The 25699-nt window shown below is 37.8% G+C and overlaps 1 protein-coding gene across 1 annotated transcript; it reads left to right on the forward strand.

Moving 5' to 3' along the window:
- Nucleotides 1-16154: 16154 nt before the first annotated feature.
- LOC131613389 (uncharacterized) lies at nt 16155-18071 on the forward strand. The gene has a single exon (XM_058885064.1). It carries the CDS (start codon nt 16155-16157, stop codon nt 18069-18071), a length of 1917 nt encoding a protein of 638 aa, XP_058741047.1.
- Nucleotides 18072-25699: the final 7628 nt, after the last annotated feature.

A 25699-nucleotide genomic window follows, 5' to 3' on the forward strand; every position in this document is an offset into this window, starting at 1 on the left:
AATAACATAATAATAATAGTTATAACAACTATTTTTCATCTTCCAGACGGTACCTATCACAACAAGTCATTAGTATAACAACTTATAATTACAACTTCACATTATCACAATTCACTTCACATCGGCATATTCAACAACAACTCAAGTCACATCACGTCACAATTAAATCACACTCATGCCACATATAATGAGACTCTACAATTGCACATGCATGTGGTACCCAGGGCTTCAGCCCCCATCGCCAATTGCCAGTTAACAGAGGCATCAAGGCATAAGCCTTCGTCACTAATTTGCCAATCCAGGCCGTCACCAAAAATGCATATGTATATGAATGCAACAAACACACACAACAAACAACATCATCGTCACAAAGGCATAAGCCTATATCGTCTCTATACCAATAAATAGGGGTATACATCGTCAATGAAACATCCTGCAACTTCGCATAAAACAACAACAATTATCACCACAACAACTAATTTCATCGAATCAACACGCCAGAATCACAACAAATAATCCATGGAAAAATTAATACACCTTAATCCCACATACAATCATCATATTCCTGGTTATATAATTCGAACCCCACCCTTACCTTGATAAATATGAACTCTTTCACCATAGCTCTAAGCTTTTCTCCAAAAGAAATCCTTTCTAACATCAATTGGAGATACGCCTAAAAACCAGTCCGGGAATCAGCTTATCAGACGAACTTAAAACCCTCAAAATCAAAATCGCTCCGGTCAGAACTTACCTCTATGAGTCAGGAACGTTTTGTCCAAGTACCATAACGATCCAACGGTTGGATTGAGAGATATGCCTGATTTGCCAAGGTGACTCTATGCTGAAACTTGCTGCGAAAATTAAGGCTTCCTCCATAATTTTCTTCTTCTCTCAAGTGCTCCTCCCTTCTTTCTCTTCTCTTTTCTATTTTTCCTTTCTCCCCAAAAATAAGTTATGAGACTCCAACTCTAAAACTCTAATTTTCTCCCCTTACTATCTCTTTTCTCTTAATGGACTTAACCCATAATCCATCTATTACGTTTCTACTACTAAGGCCCAATTAACTATATATCTTATTGTTACCCTAGGTTTTCGACTTACCAACAAATGGGCAACTGGGGCTCAAAATTGGTAATTGGGCCTCAATTTGGTAAAAAGGCCCTAAATTGGTAATTGGGCCTCAATTAAATAATTACATTGCCATTTGGGTCGAAGTGGTTCGACTAAGTAATGCTTAGTAGTCGAAGCTGTTCGACTAGAAAGATGATCAGAGGCTTCAGCGTTCGATCAGAAGTATGCGAAGACTTAAGAATTTTGCTGCAGAAACTGAAGTGGAGGTCGAGAGGCAGTAGAAGTTAAGAGGCAGTTCCAGGTAGTTTTTCTGGCAGTTCTCACATGACGCGTGGAAGTCTCACAATTGAAGATCTTGCATGTCGAAGACACGTGTTGACTGATAGCTAGTCGACCGTTAGTAGTAGTTATTTTATTTTTCTATTTAAGCAAGTTTCATAGGAATAGTTAGGGGTCCGCATTTTCTACATAAACACAAGTAAACTCAAATCTCTGCGCAAAAATGAGTAACGAGTGCAACTTTGGAATGTACGTATGCGTACCAGTTTAATTAATGCAATCATTTTACGTTATATCTCATCTTTCAGTGCACATTTACTGCTTTTTTATTGCTTTGATTTACTTTAAAGCCTTTAATTTCAGTGTTTACTTTTATTTTAAAGTTACTGTTGCATTTAATACAAACCAGATACACATAACATAACAAAATAAAGCAATTAGTCCTGGAGTATTCTAGTTGATTCCGCAAAAGTAACCTTTAAAAAGGAAACTAGCGCTTGTTTACCATTTTTCTGGGTAAACAAATTGGCACGCCCAGTGGGACCCGTCAATTGCTGTTTGTTTTATATTTGTTAGTACAATAGTTATGTATGATATTAAGAAGTGGTCGGAAATTAACTAACATGGCTGAAGTTAATACAAATAATTCTGATCTTTCTGGAAATCAAGGAGGTGTTCTAACCGGAGCAACACCACAAAATGCCGCAGATTCATCCCCAGTGGGAACAACAAATACTGGTGGATCGACGGCAGCAATAATGGTATCATCACCAACGAATGTACGGTCACTATTGAATCCATTACGACCGCCGTTTCATGGAATGATGCCTCCACCAGGTTTTAACCCTCAGTTTGGAATGCCCACGTCTATGATGCAAGGTTTGCACACAAATCCTTCATTATATTCTGACAGCATGATGGCTACAAGCACATCAAATCCAGGGGGTCGACCTATAGGCATAGGATATAATCACCAGGTTTTGCCATCTTTAAGTACTACGTCAATGTTGTCAATTCGACAACAAATGGACGAAAGTAATCATGAAATGGTGAATGCCCTTACTCAACAAATGGGAACTGTTTTTACTCCCATGATAAATAACACGAATCAAAGTTATGAAATATTGGCGGGACAAATGGCCAGAATTGCAGATTTCTTTGGAGCGCCCCCACAACCAAACCTTTCGACTACTCAAGGGTCGAATGTGAGAGGGGTTGAACCTATAGGACAAGGAGATCAAATTGAGCAAGAGATCCCTAGAATAGTACAAAGGCATCAAGATGCTGACCAGGTTCTTAGGAACATCCAGCAAGATGTCAATATTGGACACAATAATATCTCTAATGTAGTTGAACAAATTTTAGTTCAGAATGGAATAAATGTAGGTTTGCATAGACCAAATTTCGTTTCCCCGTTGTCAGAATATGTAAGGTAGACAGAATTGCCTAGGGGGTGGAAAGTCCCAAAATTCACCAAATTTGCTGGTGAGACTGGCGAGTCGACGGTCGAACATATTGCTAGGTTCCAGACAGAGGCTGGAGAAATAGCAAACAATGAAAATCTAAAGATGAAGTATTTTCCAAGTTCTTTAACGAAAAATGCATTTACTTGGTTCACGACCTTATCTCCCCAATCTTTGTTCTCATGGAACCAATTAGAACGATTGTTTCATGAACAATTTTATATGGGACAGTCGAAAATCAGCTTGAAAGAATTGGCTGGAGTTAGGCGAAAGGGTACAGAACCAGTCGATGACTATCTAAACCGTTTTAGGTTACTGAAAGCTAGATGTTTTACACAAATTCCTGAACATGAGTTAGTCGAAATGGCTGCAGGTGGGTTAGATTATTCCATAAGGAAGAAATTAGACACCCAACATTTGAGAGACATGGCACAACTGGCAGATAGAGTATGCCAGGTCGAAAGGCTAAAAGCTGAAAAAGCCAGAGCTAGTAAATATCATAATAAAGAAAAAATAGCTTATGTTACTACAAGTGAGTTCGACTCTAATAGCGACAGTGAATACGAAGAGGGAGAGGTCAACGTGGCTGAATTAAAGCCAGGACCACCATATATCTGTAAATTGCTTAAACCTTCAAAAGATAAAAATCTGGTTGAAAGTAAGAATGAAAATTTTTCTAGTAAAACGTATTCGTTTGATATAACAAAATATGATGAAATATTTGATTTGTTGGTTTCTGATGGGCAAATCATTGTACCCCCGGGACTTAAAAATCCTCCTCTTGAACAAAAGAAAAAAAGAGGATTTTGTAAATTTCATAATTTCTTGGGTCATAAAACTTCTCAATATGTCCTTTTTAGGGATTTAGTGCAAAAAGCTTTGAAAGAAGGAAGGTTACAGTTTGGAGAAAAGCCAAAGTCATCAATGCAAGTTGATACTGATCCTTTGCAAGTCGAAGAGGCTCACTATACTGAGCTTGCTGATGTGATGATGGTCGAGACTACTGATGGTTTCGTTAGAAAGCAAAACGGCGCTACTGATGGCAAAGTTTTGAACATGGTTTATCCTGAACCAAAAGAGAGTCTTTTGAAATTCCTTGAGAGATGCCACAATAACAACTCTCAAGTTGGATTATGCCCAAGGTGTGATGCTGTTTTCAATTTCGACGCTGCAAACAAAGTGAGGTTCGACCCTCGTCGAGGCAAGAATCGTCAATTCATGTATACAGGAGAAAACAGTGGTCGAAGGGCTGGAGAATACAGGAAGATGTTTGAAAAACCAAGGACTTTCCGTCCTAAGACGGATGTCCCTGAAGACAAATGGGTGAAACCCATTAACTTCAGAGGTAAACGCCCAGAATGGCAGATTCAAGGCGATGGAACCAATGTTGAAGGTTCTTGGACTGATAGTGGATCTAAAAGAAAAGATTACATATCTCCAAACTACAAAGGAAAGAACCCCATGACTCGAACGCAGTGGAGACGTTACCAAAGAAGTCACAAGAATGGACATGGTGCAGGCAGGATTTTCTCACTATCAGTCAAAACCTTTTCACAGGAAGTTGACTGAAGAACAGGCTAAAATAGCAAATGAAAGATTAGCTGCTGGGATGATCCTAGGAAAGAAACTCATCAAAGAACTAGTTGATGATGATGCCCCGGCTCTCAATACGGGGAAAGAGCCTGAATATTCTCCACTGTCGGACGAAGAGGTCGACGACAACTTTGACATAGAGTCAGATGAGTTGCTAATCGACTGTGGAATTGTCTCTGTACTTCCAGCAGAGTTCGACAGAGTATCTGAGGTATCTGAGAACGAAGATGATTTTCTTCCTGACGAGAATGTGGAAGAAACACCTGTCTGTTACTATGTAATGGGAAAAGGGGTAGTAGAAGAGCAAAAGGTTGTGTTTGAGAGGCCAGGTCGAGGAATGATGTATCATTTGAAGCCTTTATTCATAAGGGCGAAAGTGGATGGTGTTCCAATAAACAAAGTGTTTGTCGATGGTGGGGCTGCTGTAAACTTAATGCCCTATTCTTCACTTCAGAAAGTGGGAAAGTCCGACAAAGACTTAAGACCCCATAATATGGTACTGTCAAATTATGAGGGCAAGACAAGTGGAATACTTGGAGTAATTCAAGTAAAACTAGCTGTTGGTTCGTCTGTCAGGTCAACCGTCTTCATGGTGATTGCATCGCAGGCAAATTTTAAACTGCTGTTGGGTCGAGAATGGATCCATGGTATTGGGGCAGTTCCTTCCACCTTACATCAGCGTGTGGCCATTTGGAGGTCAGATGGTATAGTGGAGAATATTGAAGCTGACCAAAGTTATTATAAAACTGAAAGTGGTCGGAAACACTTCGACCAGCATTTGGCAAATGTAGCTCCTTGCTACAAAGCAGAAGATGTATATCCTTCTGATGAAAGTGTGTCTAAGTATCTGAACTTAGACCCAAATTATGGTTTCATTTGGAATAAAGAAGATCCTAATGAACCATTGAACCATGAAAGTCCTCCAGAGCAGAGGACAACAATCAAAGACGATGACCATTGAGTCAGAATACCTGGCTCGAATAACGGCCTATTTGGCCGAAAACAAAGAAAAAGCGGCTTTAGAAGCCGAACTAGAGAAAAATATGACGATTGAGGCCATGATAGTAAAAAATGAAAACGATCACCAAGTCGAACGACTTGACGGGATATACGATGACGAACCTTTAGGTTTCGAAATGGATCCATCAGGATCGGTAAAAAGGATGCAAGCTCAAGATCCTCTTGAGGAAATTGACTTAGGTGATGGAGTCATTAAAAGGCCTACTTATGTAAGTACAAGGCTTACAAGTGACCTAAAGACCAAGTTGATTCTACTTTTGAAAGAATACAAAGATTGTTTTGCATGGGATTACAATGAAATGCCTGGTTTAAGTCGACATGTGGTGGAACATCGACTACCACTAAACCCAGGGAAGAAACCTATCAAGCAGCTTCCTAGAAGATTTGCGCCAGAGGTTATGGAAAAAATCAAAATAGAAATTGAAAGATTGCTGAAAAGCAAGTTTATTCGAACTGCGAGGTATGTCGAATGGTTAGCTAATATAGTGCCTGTCATAAAGAAAAATGGTAGCCTTCGTGTATGCATAGATTTCAGAGATTTAAATAAGGCTACTCCTAAAGATGAATATCCCATGCCAGTTGCTGAAATGTTAGTCGACTCTGCAGCCGGATTTGAATATCTCAGTTTATTGGATGGATATTCAGGTTATAACCAAATTTTTATAGCTGACGAAGATGTACCTAAGACGGCGTTTCGATGCCCAGGTGCTTTAGGAACTTATGAATGGGTGGTAATGCCTTTTGGTTTAAAAAATGCTGGAGCTACATACCAACGAGCCATGAATTCCATGTTTCATGATTTTATTGACAAGTTTATGCAGGTTTATATTGATGATATTGTAATAAAATCTAACTCTGAAAATGGTCACTTAGACCATCTTCGACAATCTTTTGAACGTATGAGGAAATATGGACTCAAAATGAACCCTTTAAAATGTGCTTTTGGTGTACATGCAGGGGATTTCCTAGGCTTCGTGGTTCACAAGAAAGGCATTGAGATAAACCAAAATAAGACGAAAGCAATCTTGGAGCTAAAGGCGCCAGAAACAAAGAAACAACTCCAGTCATTGTTGGGGAAGATTAATTTCTTGAGGAGATTCATCTCAAATCTAAGTGGCAAAATGAAGATATTTTCACCACTTGTGAAACTCAAGAACCAAGATCAATTCAAATGGGAACAAGAACATCAACAGGCATTCGACCAAATAAAAGCTTATTTAACTAAGCCTCCTATTTTGTTACCCCCCAATAGGACAAAAAGTATGAAGTTATACATAGCTGCATCAGGCTCGACAATTGGGAGTATGTTGGCCCAAGAAGATGATAATGGCGTCGAAAGAGCCATATATTATCTAAGTCGAACCCTAGTAGATGCTGAAACTAGGTATAATGATATTGAAAAATTATGCTTATGCTTGTATTTCTCATGTAACAAACTTAAGCAATATATAAAGCCTGTTGATGTGTATGTGTCTTCTCATTTTGATATTATTAAACATATGTTGTCTAAACCAATTTTGCATAGTCGAATTGGTAAGTGGGCCTTAGCGCTAACTGAATTTTCCTTGACATACGTCCCTTTAAAAGCTATGAAAGGACAAGTTGTGGCTGATTTTATAGTCGACCATGGGTTAGTCGAATTGTCTGTAAATCAAGTCGAGCAAACTAACTGGAAATTGTTTTTCGATGGCTCTAGTCACAAAAATGGTTCAGGCATTGGAGTCCTAATTATTTCCCCTAAGGGACTTCCAACTAAGTTCCATTATAAAATGAAAAAAGTATGCTCTAATAATGAAGTCGAATATGAAGCCTTGATTACTGGTTTGAAGGCCCTAATAGATTTAGGGGCAACTCGGGTTGAGATTCGAGGTGATTCTGAACTAGTGATTCGACAAATCAAAAAAGAGTATAAGTGCATTAAAGAAAATCTAATAATGTACTATGCAATCGTGATACGCTTATTAGAAAGCTTCGAACATGTTGAGATCTTGCATGTACCAAGATCCAACAATTACATTGCCAATGAATTGGCACAAATTGCTTCTGGGTATAGAGTTTCTAAAGACAAGTTGGAAGATATGGTCGAGATCAAGAATAAAGAAACTCATGAAGTATTAGACAAATTGGGTCAATTGTCGACGTCAAAATTCGAGGGGGTAGATGATGATGTTGAAATTGAAAATTTGTATGCCTTGGAAATTTTTGCCATCGACAATATGACTGATGCTGATTGGAGGAACCCATTGGTCCACTACCTAAATAATCCAGTCGGAGGAACTGATCGAAAGATTAAATACAGAGCTCTAAACTATGTGATATTAGGAAATGATTTATACAAGAAAACAGCTGAGGGTGTGTTGTTGATAGCCCACTAACCTAGTGTTTAGGTAATAATTAGTGCCTGGGAAAATGAAATGTAATCATGGCGTAATGGTAATTAACAAAAGTCGAAACCCAAGAAAGAACTGAAACGCCATCTTTTCTCTTTCCTAAAGTCAGTCGAAAGAAGTCGCTTGGGGGGCAATTTGTTACCCTAGGTTTTCGACTTACCAACAAATGGGCAACTGGGGCTCAAAATTGGTAATTGGGCCTCAATTTGGTAAAAAGACCCTAAATTGGTAATTGGGCCTCAATTAAATAATTACATTGCCATTTGGGTTGAAGTGGTTCGACTAAGTAATGCTTAGTAGTCGAAGCTGTTCGACTAGAAAGATGATCAGAGGCTTCAGCGTTCGATCAGAAGTATGCGAAGACTTAAGAATTTTGCTGCAGAAACTGAAGTGGAGGTCGAGAGGCAGTAGAAGTTAAGAGGCAGTTCCAGGCAGTTTTTCTGGCAGTTCTCACAGGACGCGTGGAAGTCTCACAATTGAAGATCTTGCATGTCGAAGACACGTGTTGACTGATAGCTAGTCGACCGTTAGTAGTAGTTATTTTATTTTTCTATTTAAGCAAGTTTCATAGGAATAGTTAGGGGTCCGCATTTTCTACATAAACACAAGTAAACTCAAATCTCTGCGCAAAAATGAGTAACGAGTGCAACTTTGGAATGTACGTATGCGTACCAGTTTAATTAATGCAATCATTTTACGTTATATCTCATCTTTCAGTGCACATATACTGCTTTTTTATTGCTTTGATTTACTTTAAAGCCTTTAATTTCAGTGTTTACTTTTATTTTAAAGTTACTGTTGCATTTAATACAAACCAGATACACATAACATAACAAAATAAAGCAATTAGTCCTGGAGTATTCTAGTTGATTCCGCAAAAGTAACCTTTAAAAAGGAAACTAGCGCTTGTTTACCATTTTTCTGGGTAAACACTTATACAACTTAATTAACCCAAATAACATAAACACACATACAATTAAATATTTCAAATAATTATTATATCACATATTAACTAAATAAATAAATAATTATTAAAAATACAAAATAGTATAATTACTAATATAATTAATAAAAATATTAATAAAATCGGGATGTTACAAAATTCGTCTTGAAAAATCACATAAGATTCACCTTTACATTTTCAAAAATGATTAAGATTTGAGCAATTTTGAAAATCCAGGTTTTATGTCTCAAGGTTGAAGATGAAGTTGATATTTGAATTCATGAACTTGGCTTATTTTATTTTTAATGGTATTTGTTTGTTAAACAGACTACATCGTTTGATCCAATGGCAAAAGTGTGTGTTTTAAGGCTTTAGTGTGTTAGGGCGTGGGTTCGATCCACCCCTTTTACAACTTTGTGAATTATGTTTCATTTTAGCCATTTAGAACTTGTCTTCATATATTATTTATCGAATGCGCCTAGTGATCACTTACAAGCACCTGGCCTATTGGCTAAGGTTTTAAGCTGCATCCTTGAAGGCGTGGGTTCAAACCCCATTGGCAGCAATCCCTTCTTTTTACCTCTAATTTCTTTTATTTCTTTTGCAAGTTTAATTAATTGATTAAGATAGCAAATCAACTTATTTTTAAGTGATTTTTTGCATGCTTCTCATTTAACCTACCTATTTTATGAATATAATTTAAAAATCCAAAAATATTATTTATTTTATCATTTAAAAATTAAAAAAACAAGTCTTTTTATGTTCTAAAATCTTTTAAAATCACTTCTTTTTGATATTTTCACCAAGTAAACTCTTGTATATTTTTGTGTGAATTTATTTAGGGCTAGGTTAAAATATCTTGGATGATACCATGTACCCTTAGACCCACTCTCCTTTAGAGTGTGGTATTTAAATCATTTTAAAATCAATTAGTTTTAGGTGTGGTTCTAAAAACCCTAATCTTTGAAAAAAACCTAATTTGAATCTTTTATCTTTAGCTTCACCATGTTAATATAACTTATTGCTTTGATCTCTTCCTTTGACTTTGTACATATACTTGTTGATTTTTATCCTTGTACACTTGTACTTTATTCAAGGTATTATCATACTTTGTTTACTAACCATATGCATGAGATATCTATCCATCCATCATCCATCGTATTCATTCATACATGAAATGATCCCAAGGTACAAATATCCTTTTACTTATATCATTTGAGTTTGCAATGATCTCTTTGTTATACTCACTTGTTTACCTTTGTGACACATGTTATCGCACACACACACACACACACACACACACACACATACACACTTGAGGTATCCTTGATTGATTGCTTAAGTTGTTGTTGAAATATCCAAAGGAGTTGGAATGGTATTGACTAAAATTGTCAAGGTACTTCCAATCTCTTTTATCTTTTGTGCTTAGTATTGTTAAAGCTTTGCACCTCACTTGTTTTTAAAAAATGGTTTTATATTGTTAAAGCTTAACCTTTTTAAATCAACCCTTGGTTTTGTATTGTTAAAGCTCAACCAACCTCTTCTTTTAAACCTTTGCCTTGTATTGTTAAATCTTGGCTCCTTTTATTTAAACTTGTTAAGTATTGTTAAAGCTTAACATTTTAAAAACCCGTTGAGTATGGTTAAAGCTCAATACTCAAAAATATTTTGACCACTTGGCTCTTTAATTTTCCTTTTAAGAGGAACTACAAAAGCTCTGACTTCCCTACTGCACTTAAGGGGTATGTAGGCCTAAGATGCGATGTCTTATCGAGCTCACTTTTAAAACCTTCTTTTCTCATCCTCCCACTCTATTTAAACAAAAACCCATAAACACAAAGGCATTTTATAAACAACAATAATAATAATATTTTCAAAGAGGTTCCTATGGAGTACCATAGATGTGAGGGGTGCTTAAAGCCTTCCCCTTACACAACAAACCCCCTTACCCAAATCTCTGATAATTTTATTAGTTTTGATTTTAAAAAAAATTCTTTGGGTTTTATTCGCTTTTTCTCCCATTTCCTTTGGAAACAATAAAGCGCAGTGACGACTCTGTTTAAAACATATGAGCTAAGTCAATTCAATGGCTTTAGTCTCATAAATTTCACCGCTACAGAAAAGTGACGACTCTGCTGGGGATACTCATTATTCCTAAGAAAGGTTGACCCTATCTTTGTTTATATTATTATTATTTTTGTATATACTGTTATTATGAACTGCCTATGTGAATACTTGTTATTTTTTATGGGTTGTATTGGGAAAGGGCTTGATTCCCCCTTGTGGTGAGATAAATCCTAACTCGGATTTGAGTGCACTTATGATAGGAGATGGTAAAGTTATTTTGATCTCGAGGGAGTAATCCCAAAGAAGTTAATTTGAGATCCATCTCTCAGTGGAGGTCTCCTTGAAAGTAATCTTTGTTGACCAAGTAATTGGAAAAACATCGTTACGTTCAACCTGAGAGCTGTAGAAGCTGGGGACCTAGAAACACCTTAACCAATCTTGGCCATTATGAAGTAGTGTGGAAGTTGTATTTGGAATCAATTCCATAATGGTTGTTACACGATACTACACTCAGATGAGGATCTCTTGGAATATTATTCAAACAAGCAAGTAAATTGCGACATTTATAATTACCAAGGTGAAGTGTTTAAGTCTGAGAACTTTTTAGAACCTTGTTCTTCAGGTACAAAACAACCATAGTACACACCTTTGGGATGGGTAGACCTTTGACTCCATGCTCGTGACGTTAAACCTCTCAACCCCATGTTTTTACTATGTTTTCATTCATGCATCCATGCATTTTAAACCAAAGATATCTTTCAAGGAGTTAAAAGAAACCATTTTTGTAAACATTATAGAAATGGAACTTGAAAGGAAAAACCAAGAAGTATACTTTCAAGAGTTCAAAGGTAGAAGAGTTGAAAAAGCTAGAATCCTTGATTGTTGATCAAGATAAGTTCTGTAACAAGTACGGAAGGTTGTTGTATCTCCTCAAAACAAAAAAGAAGGAAGGGATTCTCTCTAAATTAATCGAATTCTATGATCCCTTGTATCATTGTTTTACCTTCCCTGATTATCAACTATTGCCAACCTTGTAAGAATATTCATGCATCATAAGATTTTCCATTACTGGAAGGATTCCCTTCACTGGTTTTGAAGGAGATCCCAAGTTTCATGACATTGCAAAGTTTACCCACTTAAGGAAGGATGAGATTGAAAAGAACATGGAAACCGAGGGAGGATTACCTGGACTGCCTGCTCAGTTTTTGATGAAGAAAGCTCTCTCCTTTTCAAAGGAAAGAAAGGAGGATGACTTTGAGGCTGTCTTTGCCCTTCTTGTCTATGGTTTTTTCTTGTTCCCAAACATTGACAACTTTGTTGATATGAATTCCATCAAGATCTTCATGAAAGGAAACTCTGTTCCTATCTTGCTAAAGGACACTTACTACTCCATTCATTTGAGGAATTCCTATGGAAAGGGAATGATTATTTGTTGTAATCCTTTGTTATACAAGTGGTACATCTCTCATTTGCCAAATACCAATGAATTTTGGGATCTCAAAGAAGGACAAAGATGGTCACAAAAGATTATGACTCTCATCAACACTGACATTGCTTGAACCAACAATCACTTTTGTAGGATGAAGACTTTGGATAGCTGTGGTGATTTTCCTAATGTGCCCCTTCTTGGTACAAAAGGAGGAATCAGTTATATCCCTGTATTAGCTCGTCGTCAATTAGGGTTTCCCATGGACAAAAAGCCAAGGAATATTTTGTTGGATGGTTTCTTTCTTTAAGAAAGGGTTGAAAACAAAGAGTTTAAAGAAAGGATTTATAATGCTTGGCATCTAAGTCATATGAAAGAAATCAAAAATTGGAAGACCAAAAGAGCCATTTGAAAGATGTGAAGGTGTTTGCATGTTGGCTGCATTATTGGTAAAACATACCTGGTTGATTGTGTATATACAGGTTGCATATATGTGTGGAGCTAATACAGGTTGTGTAGTGAATGTCATGATCGATGTCATGACATCCATGTGTGACAGCAGGAGCTGTTAGTGTTTATTAATTGTGTTTCCTAATTTATCGCTTTCATCTGTTTAGGAAACTTTTTATTGAGTGCTGCAAATTTCGTTAAGAAGATCCTACTGACAGCACATTGTGTAACAGATAGTTGGCGTGTGAATGAGGTTAACTTTGTTAACCCTAATGTGTTTCTTAAAAAGCCCAAGGCCCAAGACTGCATATAAAAAGACCTGCAATCCTAATTTGGAACACAGACACAAGATTGTGTATTGTGAAGAACTGTTGTTCTGTAACTGTCTCGTGTGATCCACGCTATTATCTTTGATGATTGCGTTGGAATTAGTTTGTGATTTTGTTGTGTCACTCTAAGCTTTTAAGCACGAGTGTGTGTCTCTTGATTAAAGCTTTTAAGTAGATCAAGGTGTGTTTTTGTTTAAACGGGGGAGTTTAGCTTTGAATTGATACTACTGATAGTGGACTTCATCCCTGGCTTAGTAGCCCCCATAGTAGGTTGTTTGAACCAAACTGGGTAAACAATTCTGTGTGTTCTTTACTGTTTTATGTTGTTTTGTTATTACTGTCTGTGCTGCATAATTATGGATGTCATAACATCTAGTTTGACATCGAGCGTGTGTTACTAGAATTTTCAATTGGCATCAGAGCAGGCACCCTGCCTGTTTACATCTGGGTGAGATCTAGGGATAACAAAATTCTTGTACTATGGAGAAGGAACTGTTAGTGTTTGGAAACAGACCACCTATCCTGGATGGCTCTAACTATGACTACTGGAAACCTCGTATGGTAGCAGTCATTAAGTTAGTGGATAGCAAGGCTTGGAGAGCTGTTGAAAGTGGATGGAAACATCCTGAGAAAATTCTGGAAGATGGAACCACTGTTCTAATTCCTGAAAATCAATGGAGTAAATTTGAAAAAGAGTTAACGTTGGGCAATTCCAAGGCCCTAAGTGCACTGTTCAATGGTATTGACAAAAACATCTTCAGACTTGTACAACACTGTGAGCTGGCTAAAGAAGCTTGGGATATTCTCAAAACAGCACATGAAGGCACGTCCAAGGTAAAGATGTCGAGACTTCAAATACTTACCACTAAGTTTGAAAATCTCAAGATGAAAGAGGATGAAACCCTTTATGAGTTTTACATGAATGACCGCGAGATTTCAAACAACTCTGCAGCCTTAGGTGAGAAAATGACTGAATAAAAACTGGTAAGGAAGATCCTCAGATCACTCCCTAAGCGATTTGATATGAAGGTAACTGCCATAGAGGAAGCTCAAGACATCAGCAACATGAAGCTGGACGAACTTCTTGGTTCTCTCCAAACCTTTGAGTCAAGCATCTGTGAGCCTGTTGAAAAGAAGAACAAAAGCATTGCGTTTGTCACCAACACAGGTGATAATTCAAAAGAAAGCAATGGTGTAAGTGATGAGAGTTTATCAGACGCCATAGCCATGCTTGGAAAGCAATTCAACAGACTTATTAAAAGGGTTGATCAGAAGTTCAGACCCAATGTTAAGAACACTTCCTATGACATCAGTCTGACATATGACTCAAGCAAAAGGTTCAAAGCTGAGGAGAAGCCCTGTCTAGGGAAAGGGGGTCAATGTCATGGATGTGAAGGATTCAGACACATTAAAGCTGAATGTCCTACCTATCACAAAGAGCAAAAGAAAGGACTGACTGTTACTTGGTCTGACGAAGACTCAGATTTAGAAAAGGAAACTGCAAAGCATGTCACAGTTTTAACAAGAATCTATGAATCGGATGATTATTCCAGTGATGATGAGCTAACCTTTGATGAACTAGCTGCCTCGTACAAGAAGTTGTGTAGGAAGAATGCTGAAGTCTGCAAACAAGTGGAGAAGCAAGAGGTGATCATAAGAGAACTAGAAACTGAGAAGATTAAACATCTTGCAATCATAGACTCCCTCAGTAGTGAAGTAAGCATGTTGAGCCACAAACTTAATCAAATGACCAAGTCATTCAAAATGCTGAACAATGGATCTGATACTCTAGAAGAAATTCTAGAATCTGGACAAAGATCAGGAGACATGTCTGGAGTGGGATTTGTGGCTAAAGAGGAATTAATCTCTGGACTCAGGAGAATAGAATCCAAGAAGTGTGTGACTAACCAGATGTCAATCCAAATGTCACAACATCAAGGAAACATAAGAAGGAGGCACTCAAAGAAAATGTTCCAGAAGTGGAGGTGTCATCACTGTGGAAGATTTGGTCACATAAAGCCATTCTGTTTCAGACTATTTGGATATCTAGACCAAACTCAACAAGTCAAACTTGATCATGATACTTGTAACAGGAAGCAATCTGGGATAGCTAAGAATATTGCTCTAATAGCACACACTTCTCTAAGGATGCCAGCAAAAGAAGATTGATACCTTGATAGTGGTTGTTCAAATCATATGACCGGGAGGAAGAACTCTCTAGTAGATCTTAAATTGGAAGGAAACAACTATGTAACTCTGGGTGATGGAGATATAAGAGAAGTCAAAGGTGTTGGGAAGACAGAAGGGGTGGGTATACCTAATCTAAACAATGTTCTACTTGTATAAGGACTAACTGCAAACCTTATAAGCATCAGTCAGTTGTGTGATGAAGGACTCAATGTTAGGTTCACCAAAGATGAGTGTATCATCACTAATGAAGAAAATGAGGAAGTCATGAAGGGATTTAGATCTAAGGATAATTGCTATCTATGGAAGCCTGACACATCTGTCCACCCCTCTGACTACTCCATGATCAAAGAAGAATTAAAAATGTACCATCACGAATTTGATGAATCTAATGAGTCTGATGAATCGGATAAAGAATCCTATGTTAGTGATCTCACTATAAGTGAAATGTCTACTGGTTTTTCTGAGACCAGTCTAATGAATGAGAAACTGTGTGCAAAAGTAAGGGAGTACATAAGTATCAATAGATTTCTGCTAGAAGAAAGAGTAAGCCTTGTGATGGACATTACAGATCGGGAAAGAAAACTGGAAAAGTCAAATGTGAGCAATGATCCTAAAGGACTGTCTGAAAGCAATGTCACAGAGAATGTTGCAACAACATCTAAAGACAATGTGACAGAAAAGGGTATGTTGGGTATCTGCTACCAAAACTTAGTATAACAATTAACCAACGTGAGGGAATACTATTTGGGCTTTGTCAAAATCCATGTTTTGAAAGTTCCCTCACTCAGTGTGCATATAAAGCTCCCTCGATCCCCTAATATTCTAAAAACGGCAAACCTTCCTAGTAGTTCTGCTAGCTACTCTCTGAGATTGATCTACTTCTAATGCTCTCACAAGTGTGAAACAAGTTCTGGTTCTCTAAGGTTCAGAATGTCTCAGCAATCAAATGATGAATCTCCCGTTACAGACTCAGCAACACCAGAAGAGTCCTCTAACCCTAATAGGGTCATTAAGGTTGTCCCTTTAAGGACGATTAGCAGTGATGAAGTAAAGGCCACAAAGCCTAAAACGACTCATGCAAAACGACCCAAGGAGGGTATTCACAACAAGGGTACCAAATCCTCAGCATCTGCTACCATGGAGGAACTTACTAAAGAAGGATCCAAATATGTCGATAGCGCAATTACCAGGATTGTCACTCGTATTCTGAAGGAGAATCATCAAGTGCCTGGAATATCTATTCCTCTTCAAACCATAATGGCTGATCCCCTCAATAACACCAGTAAGGTTAAGGCTGCTCACACCGTTGATAGTGACCTAGAAATCAACAAGGATGAACAAGGGATTACTAAGAATACCAATGTCACCAAGGATGTCAATGACATTGACAATAATGAGCACCCTAAGGCCAATACTGAAACTGATACTAATGTGGTAGACTTAGATGAGTACTCTGACGACGAATTACTTACCTCCTTGAATCCGAGTGTAGCCAACAGGCTAATAACAAGAAGAAAAGGCAAAGTTGTTGTTCAAGGATCACCAAAAGGGAGCACTCAAGTGAACAACCCTGCCAAAGACACTGTCAGGAAGAAGAGTACTTCTGCAGGTCCTGTCAAGAGCAAAGTTGTTACCAAGAGTAAAGGGGTTGGTCCTTCAAAATCTTGGAGCAGGGTCATTCCAAAGAAAAGAAAAGAACGGGAAATTGTTGAACCTGAATCTGATGCTGAAGTAAATGTCCCTGACATTCCATCAAGGAGGAAGCCTACAACCAGTAAGCTTGCTACTAGCATCCCTGAAGTTCCCATTGATAATGTGTCTTTCCACTATGCCTCTAGTGTCAGCAGATGGAAATATGTTCTCCAAAAGAGATTGGTTGTTGAAAGGGAATTGGCTCCAAATGCTCTTGAAAACAAGGAGGTCTTAGAGCTGATTCAAGAAGCTGGACTGCTAAAAACTGTGTGCAATCTTCCCAAATGTTATGAGAAGCTGGTCAAAGAATTTGTGGTAAACCTATATGAAGATTGTGGCAATAGCAAAAGTGCAGACTACAGAAAGGTGTTTGTAAGAGGTAAGTGTGTATCGTTCTCTCCTTCTGTGATTAATAAATTCTTTGGAAGAACAAGTGAAGCTCAAACCGAGCTGGAAGTAACAGACAACCAAGTCTGTCAAGTGATCACAGCCAAGCAGGTAAAAAGCTGGCCCATGAAAGAGAAGCTAACTGCAAGTAAGCTGAGCATCAAGTATGCAATGCTTCACAAAATAGGAGCAACTAATTGGGTTCCAACAAATCCCAAGTCCACTATCTCAACTGTGCTTGGTAGATTTCTGTATGCTGTAGGAACAAAGGCAAAGTTTGATTATGGAGCATATATTTTTGACCAAACCATGAAGCATGCTGGAAGCTTCAGTATTAAGGGTCCAATCGCCTTTCCATCCCTCTTGAGTGGTATAATTCTGGATCAATATTCAAACATTCTCAATGAACATGATGTAGTGTGCAAAAGAGAAAGTCCCTTGGCTTTCCATTACAAACTGTTTCAAGGAAAGCATGTTCCAGACATTGTCATGACATTAGCTGAAACTTCCAAATCTGGAGCATCAGTCAGTAAAGCAGAAGTCATAGCAATACTAAAAGAGACTTGCAAAGAACTGGAATCTAGAAAAATGCCTCTTGAACAAATGATACGTACTCTGGAAATGGATGAGAATGAGGAGTTTGCAGATACTAAAGAGATGGAAGATAAAGATGATCAAGAATTGGAAGAAGAAAATGCTAGTCCTGCTGATGACTCTGAGAAAGAAAGTTCTTCAGACACCTCAACAGGATCTGACTCTAAGCAGTAATTGCAACTAGAGTCTAGTGTGTTTTTTTTGTTTTGTTTGCTTTGTTCTTTTGCATTTAGTTCCGTCTGTTTTATGTTTTTTCGGTCAGTTTAAATTTTTGGACCTATTTAAACTCGTTGAGCGAGGAGTTTTCTTTTGGTTTTGGCAACATTTGTGGCCAAATAGGGGGAAAAGTATTATGTGTCACCCCAGAACAACAAGAATGGTGGTTGTGTGTGATCAACAATTCTATTTGCGTATCTTTGTGTTGATCTGTTTGTGCTTGTGCTACTCTTGTGGGCTGTCTGTCTATTTTTGTCTGAGTATTGTGTGCATACTGGTGATGTATGATATTTGTTTGTATTAGCTTGTGTTATTGTGTTTTGGTTATCCGCTGCAAGTTTTTCTCTGGTATGGTGTGACAGGATGTTTTAGCCAAAATTTTGCCAAAGGGGGAGATTGAAGGTGTTTGCATGTTGGCTGCATTATCGGTAAAACATACCTGGTTTATTGTGTATATGCAGGTTGCATATATGTGTGGAGCTAATACAAGTTGTGTAGTGAATGTCATGATCGATGTCATGACATCCATGTGTGACAGCAGGAGCTGTTAGTGTTTATTAATTGTGTTTCCTGATTTATCACTTTTATCTGTTTAGGAAACTTTTTATTGAGTGCTGCAAATTTCGTTCAGAAGATCCTACTGACAACACATTGTGTAACAGACAATTGGCGTGTGAATTAGGTTAACTTTGTTAACCCTGATGTGTTTCTTAAAAAGCCCAAGGCCCAAGACTGCATATAAAAAGACCTGCAATCCTAATTTGGAACGCAGACAGAAGATTGCGTATTGTGAAGAACTGTTGTTCTGTAACTGTCTCGTGTGATCCACGCTATTATCTTTGATGATTGCGTTGGAATTAGTTTGTGTTTTTGTTGTGTCACTCTAAGCTTTTAAGCACGAGTGTGTGTCTCTTGATTGAAGCTTTTAAGCAGATCAATGTGTGTTTTTGAAGTGTGTCTTCTATCTGTAATTGTTTATTGTTTTTGTGTAATCACTGCTGTGATTGAGGGGGAGTGGAATGGAGATATTTCATATCTAGGTAGAACCTAGGTAGAAGGGTCATTGGGTAGTGATTAAGTGAGAAGTTGTAAACGGGGGAGTTTAGCTTTGAATTGATACTACTGATAGTGAACTTCATCACTGGCTTGGTAGCCCCTAGAGTAGGTTGTTTGAACCGAACTGGGTAAACAATTATGTGTGTTCTTTACTGTTTTATGTTGTTTGGTTATTATTGTCTGTGCTGCATAATTGTGGATGTCATGACATCCAGTTTGACATCGAGCGTGTGTTACTAGAATTTTCAAGATGGATTAGTTCAAGAGCTGGTGAACTCAGGATGCCTTATCTTCCTGAGACATCTCCACCTCCTGTTGAAAAGCCTATTGAACCTGTTGTTTCTCCTCCAACAATAGAAAATCTCGAAGAATCTCTAAGGAAAATGAAGAAATTAAGAGACCATTGGAAGAACACATTTGAATACTCAGAAGGCGAGATAGGTATAATGGAAGACCTCTTTGATGAGCAAATGAAAGAGAAAGAAGACTTACTTTTCCTCCAATATGGCTGGTTTATGGAAAAGGATGCTACCATTGCTAAGTATGTAAGAGAGAAGAAGAGGGAGCAAGAAGAAACACTCTCTCCTGAAGCAATTGCATGGAAGAGTATCATTGAGAAACTTGAAAAGAATAAGCTGAAGAAGAAGAAGACTCAAGATGACATGGATAATTCACACTGAGCTCTTATGATTACTACTAGCTTTCTTTGTTATTTCTATCTTGTAACTCTTGAAAGTATTTGTATCTTGGGCGTCCCTTGTCCCTTTGTAAACTCTTGAAAGAAATGGTACTTCAATGACCTTCGATGACCCTCGATTGTCCCTCGATGACCCTTGTTCCTTATTTGTACCAAGGATGCTTTGTCCCTTATTATTAATGAATGAAATTTTCTCTTCAGATTACCTTATAGTGTTTACATTTACAAGTTCTTAAATAATTCCTTGAAAGATATTTTGAGATACTTTGAAAAATAAAATAAAAAAAAAAAGGTTTTTGCATTGCATGCATCATGTCACATTCAAATTCACTCCTGAGTCAGAGTCTTATTCCTTCCTCCTTCTCTCCTCAAAAAGTCAAACTGGCGCACCGGTATAATACTGTTAGGTGCCAAATTGTGTTAATATTTAGTTTAATTAGTGGCACCTTTCGACTGATTTTATCAAGTATGCATTTAATTCTCTGAAGTTATAGATAATTATTTATAGTTTATAATTTTAAGCTTTCATTTTGTGTTAATATGTGTTTTAGTTATGATTTTGTAGGTTTTAGCCAATTTTGGGAAGTTTGGAGCTTGTTTTGGCCCTGATTGAAGACTGCTGGGCAGAAGTATGCGCGCGTCTCGCGGTGATATGGGCGCGTCGCGCCCTGGCCAAGATTTTTTGTGAAGCTGGAGGCAGAGAGTTGCGCGCATTGCGTGTCTGGGCGGTTTATCTTTTAAGTGTATTGGCGCGTAGCGCGCTGGAGGGCGCGACGCGCCCTGGACAGATTTCAGAAATCCTATATAAAGAGAAATTCAGATATTTTACTTCTTCCTCTTCATCTTTAGAGCTCAAGGAACCCAAATATACTGTAGCAAACTGAGAATTGAAGAATCGAAGCTTTGATCGTCGATTAATCGCTGTAGCAACCTGCCCTAAAAATTAAAATTTAGAGTCGCCACCTATTCTGAAGGGCGAATAGGAAACCCTACGAAGTTAAGAAATTCGGGTAAGTTATTATAATCAGGTCGAGGGAAGGTGTTAGGCACCCTCAATCCTTTCCTAAGGTTAGTATCTAAGGTTAAGGCTTATGGCTAAAATATTTAGGATAATAGCTAAAGCAGTGAAAAGGGCAAAATTGAGATTTTAAGTGAATTGAGATTTTAGGGAGGGGGACTCGCCTTGTTACCAAGTGCCTACATACCTCCTTATGGAGGATCAGAGTCTACGTAGTTCGGGGAAGGGTTGTATGCCCTTAGAGTTGAAATTTGATTTGGTATGATTTTGGAGGCTTTTTGATTGGCCTATCGTAGTTTTGAATAAGGATGAAAATCCGTAGTTTGATTTGAAGTATTTTGAATGTTTTAGATTTGGGAAGTGTTTTTAGGATTGGACGTACAACCCTGATTTTAATTTGTTACCATTAGTTACGATAATCAATAGGTTTGATTACCACGGCTAACGGATTGAAGGGAGGATTGCTAACCACTATAATCGATAGATTCGATTACCACGAATAGCAGATGAATATGTTTTATAGAATTAATTATTTAAACTTCATCGTTATCCCTCATAATCGATAGATTCGATTATAAATAATAACGAATTTCGGAGAAAAAAATAGGCTAATCATTGCAACCAATAAGATGGTTGAAACCCTTTAGCCAAATAATATGTATTTGAATTATATAAATTTAATTGATAATTAAATGATCGATTATTACCCATCGCGATCGATTAATACGGTCGAAACGAATAATAAATTAAATCCTAAGATTTCGGCTAAAAAAACTAATGGGATTGGACAAACCCTAATATCTTATATAGTCGTTCTAGGGTTTTTTGTGATTTATAATTAAGAATTAAAATTAATTAAATAATTAAGTCGAATAATCGGGGGAATAATCGGAAAATCCTAAATAATTATAATCCTAATCCTAATCATATTATCTAATTGAATAATTCAATTAAATTGAACATAAATAATTAATTAACAATTAATCTAAATGTTTAAATAATAAAATAAATAATAAAAAATACATGAAACCTGGCTTTTATTGCGTGTGGGCAAGCTGGGAGTCTATAGTATGCACCTTCGTCCTTGCGTACGTTAGATCTGGATTGTAGAGAGATCGTATGGCTGAGCATTGAGAGTGTATGGTGGCCTTTCCTGGGTGGCGCGCGCTGGAACGTACAAGAAATAGTAACCAAAATAATATTATGAACACAGGGACCGAACCCTGGTTCTTATGGCGATACACTCCTCCCCCTTGCCAATTGAGCTGCTATTCATTAGTCATTAAGCCATGGCATTGGATACTATATAAAAGACATAAAAGGATTAAATAGAAAAGTCAAACGAATTTTAATGTGGGGCCCCTTGGTATTCACGCGGAAGCCAATGAGAAGAGCTGAGAGAAGGTCTGATACTTTGACCTGCCAATAAAGAGAAGGGAGAGAAAAACGACGGTTGACCGACGAGTAGAATCGCGCCACGCCCATCGCCATCTTCCTTTCAACCTACATAAAAAACGCTACAACAGTAGCTACGATCGTAGCTTCAATTTTGCTACGTATTCGGCAAAAAACGTTCGTAGCTAACGAAACGGGATTTATTATCTACAAGAAAACGTGTTAACTATTAAAACTAAGAACCCAGATCTTCATAAAATTCATCCCTGAATTCAAATATGTCATCCTTTGTGCGCAAAATGCCCTGGAACGTAGGTTTCGACGCTTTGCAAGTTTAGACCTTCAACAATGGTGAAAACTGATTTATGGCCTAAAGCTTCAATATGTTTCGTTGGTCCTTACCTTGAACACCTCAGAGGTTGAATGAACCGACCAGAAGGTGTTGAAACTTGTTGTATGAGAAAAACTTGATTGCCCTAGTTTCTTTGGGAAGTTTGGAGCTTGTTTTGGCCCTGATTGAAGACTGCTGGGCAGAAGTATGCGCGCGTTGCACGGTGATATGGGCGCGTCGCGCCCTGGCCAAGATTTTTTGTGAAGCTGGAGGCAGAGAGTTGCGCGCGTCGCGCATCTGGGCGGTTTATCTTTTAAGTGTATTGGCGCGTAGCGCGCTGGAGGGCGCGACGCGCCCTGGACAGATTTCAGAAATCCTATATAAAGAGAAATTCAGATATTTTACTTCTTCTTCTTCATCTTTAGAGCTCAAGGAACCCAAATATACTATAGCAAACTGAGAATTGAAGAATCGAAGCTTTGATCGTCGATTAATCGCCGTAGATGCTTGTTGTTCTTCATCCTTTCCTTCTTGAGCAAGCTACCATACTCATGGATAGCTAAATCTCTTTTGTATCAAGATAAGATGTAATCTTCCTAGCTTTTTGTATGTATTTCTTGTGAATATATTATGTATGAACAAGTGATAATTAATATAGATGGTTTAGTTTGTTTATTAAAGCTTTTCTTTGGTATAAGTGTTTGAGACATCAATGTTTGTATCTAGACCTAACTTTATCATCTATCAAACTATAAGTTGCAGACATGGATTTAGCGTTTGATGTTTACTTAGTATCGGTTTTAAAAGGTTATTTGTATTGTTTAAACGGTGGAGAAATCGTCGGTTAAACAATACGGTAAATCTAGCTATATCGTTGCGGACACGGACGGTATAGACGTCGATACGTAATTATATTGATCGTTAACGAGTTCATATACATATATTTATAAGGAGACATACAAATTTAGGTCGATGAAATCGAATCTTGATACATTTTCTTTAACTTAGAACTTTCATCAATTTACTCTTTGCTACTAAAATTGTTGAATGATCTTTTGTAAACCCAAAACTAAAGTAACATTAATTCAAGACAAAATAGGCTATAGAACGGCAGTGATATCGCAATAATCCCTGTGGATACGATGTAAACGAAAAGTACACCACAATACTCTTTCAACAAAATGGCGCCGTTGCCGGGGATTATTGTTTAGATATTGCAAGCATTGCAATAGTTTGTTTTGTATTGAGTCTTATAATTAATCTCTTGTTTCTAAATTTATTTTCCTTGTGTTTGTTAATTTGCTTGGTTAGTTTTTCAGATTACAGTTTATGCGAGGACGTGTACCTGCAGATCAACTCCTTTTTGATCCTGAGATTGAAAGGATTGCGCGTAGAGAGAATAGCAAAACTCGTATGAGGAGACTACTAGCTAGGGAAAGAAGACAACAACAAGAAGCATCTTCTTCTTCAACTCCGGTTGAAAACTTGGTTGAGGAAGAAATGGCTGCGGATCCTAATGTTCCAGCGCGAGGGCCTTGTGCTAACAGCCCTCGTCTCAATGCACAATTTGTTCGTGATCAAGCCAATGGAAGAAACTCCGAAATGAAAACGGGGTTACTTCAATTATTATACCAAAATCCGTTCACAGGGGCAGATCACGAGGATCCGTTTACTCATCTAACAAAGTTCTACGAGATCGCCAGAACAATTGGTGCTCTGGAAGCCGAAGAAGACCAGGTGTTCAGGAGACTCTTTCCTCATTCCTTAATTGGAAAAGCTAAGGAATGGTACCTTGATCAACCAAATAATGTCATGACAAATTGGAACAAGTTAGAAGAGAAATTTCTGGATCGGTTCTTTCCTCACAATAGGTTCATGGAAGCGAAAACTTCTATTGCGGTGTTCTCTCAACTTCCGAATGAATCTCTCAATGAAGCATGGGAGAGGTTCAAGTCCATGGTTAGAAAATGCAAAGTACATGGGTTTGATGAATTGTCTCAAATCCATATCTTTAGAAATGGACTCCAACCTCAACCAAAAACTCTTTTAGATGCTACCGCGGGTGGTTCTTTGATGTCAAAAACTGCTGCAGAAGCGATCGTTATCATTGATAGGATGGCTTTGAATGATCATCAAGGTCAACACAACCGTAGTGCATCGCAAAGAAAGCCGGGAGTTCTCAATACTTGCTCAAAACAAGTTATTGACACAACAAGTAGAATTGCTCACTCAACAAATGTCAAAACTTCCTCAACAAATCAAAGAGATAAATGGGATCCCTTCTAAAAATCAATAGGTGATGTGTTGTGAATTGTGTAGGGGTGACCATAAAACTGGTTTTTGTCCTCCACCGGGTGAAGAGGTGAATTATGTGTCAAATCCTAATCAAGGTTATGGTGGAAGACAACAACAACCTTACAACAATAACCAAGGTTACCAACAAAGAGGTAATCAAGGTTATCAATAAGGATGGAGGCCGGATGCGGGTCCATCAAATCGTCCAAGTCCTTATCAAGGTGGTTACAACCAACAACTTCAACAACCTCAACAAACAAAGCTTTCAATAGAGGACACTCTTAGCCAATTCATGCAATTGCAAATTGCAAGCCAAAAGAGTACGGATGCCGCCATAAAGAACCTTGAAACTCAAGTCGGGCAATTGTCAAAGCAACTTGTCGATCAAAACAAAGGTCCTTTTCCGGCTACTACACAAGAAAATCCTCGTGAGCATTGTAAGTCAATTCTAACTCGTAGCGGTAGAAATATTGATATGGGTGTAGGAGAAATAGTTGAGGAAGAAATTGTAGAAGTTGAAAAAGATAGGGAGATTGAAGTAGAAAAAAATGTTGAGGGTGATTTAGTTGAAAATGAGAAAGAGAAAGAATTAGTGAAAAAAGAAACTCTTGAGAAAGTAGTAGAAAAAGAGAGAAAAAAATTGAGTATGAGTGAAAAGGGGAAGATGAAAGAAAACTCAATTCATGTGAAGAAACTACCTTACCCTCCCGGTCCGTCAAAGAAAGAAGATGCAAAGCACTATGCTCGGTTCTTGGACATATTTAGCAAGTTGCAAATCAATGTTCCTTTTTCCG

The sequence above is a fragment of the Vicia villosa genome, linkage group LG6 (assembly GCF_029867415.1).
Source record: "Vicia villosa cultivar HV-30 ecotype Madison, WI linkage group LG6, Vvil1.0, whole genome shotgun sequence".
In the NCBI taxonomy this organism is placed as follows: Eukaryota; Viridiplantae; Streptophyta; class Magnoliopsida; order Fabales; family Fabaceae; genus Vicia; species Vicia villosa.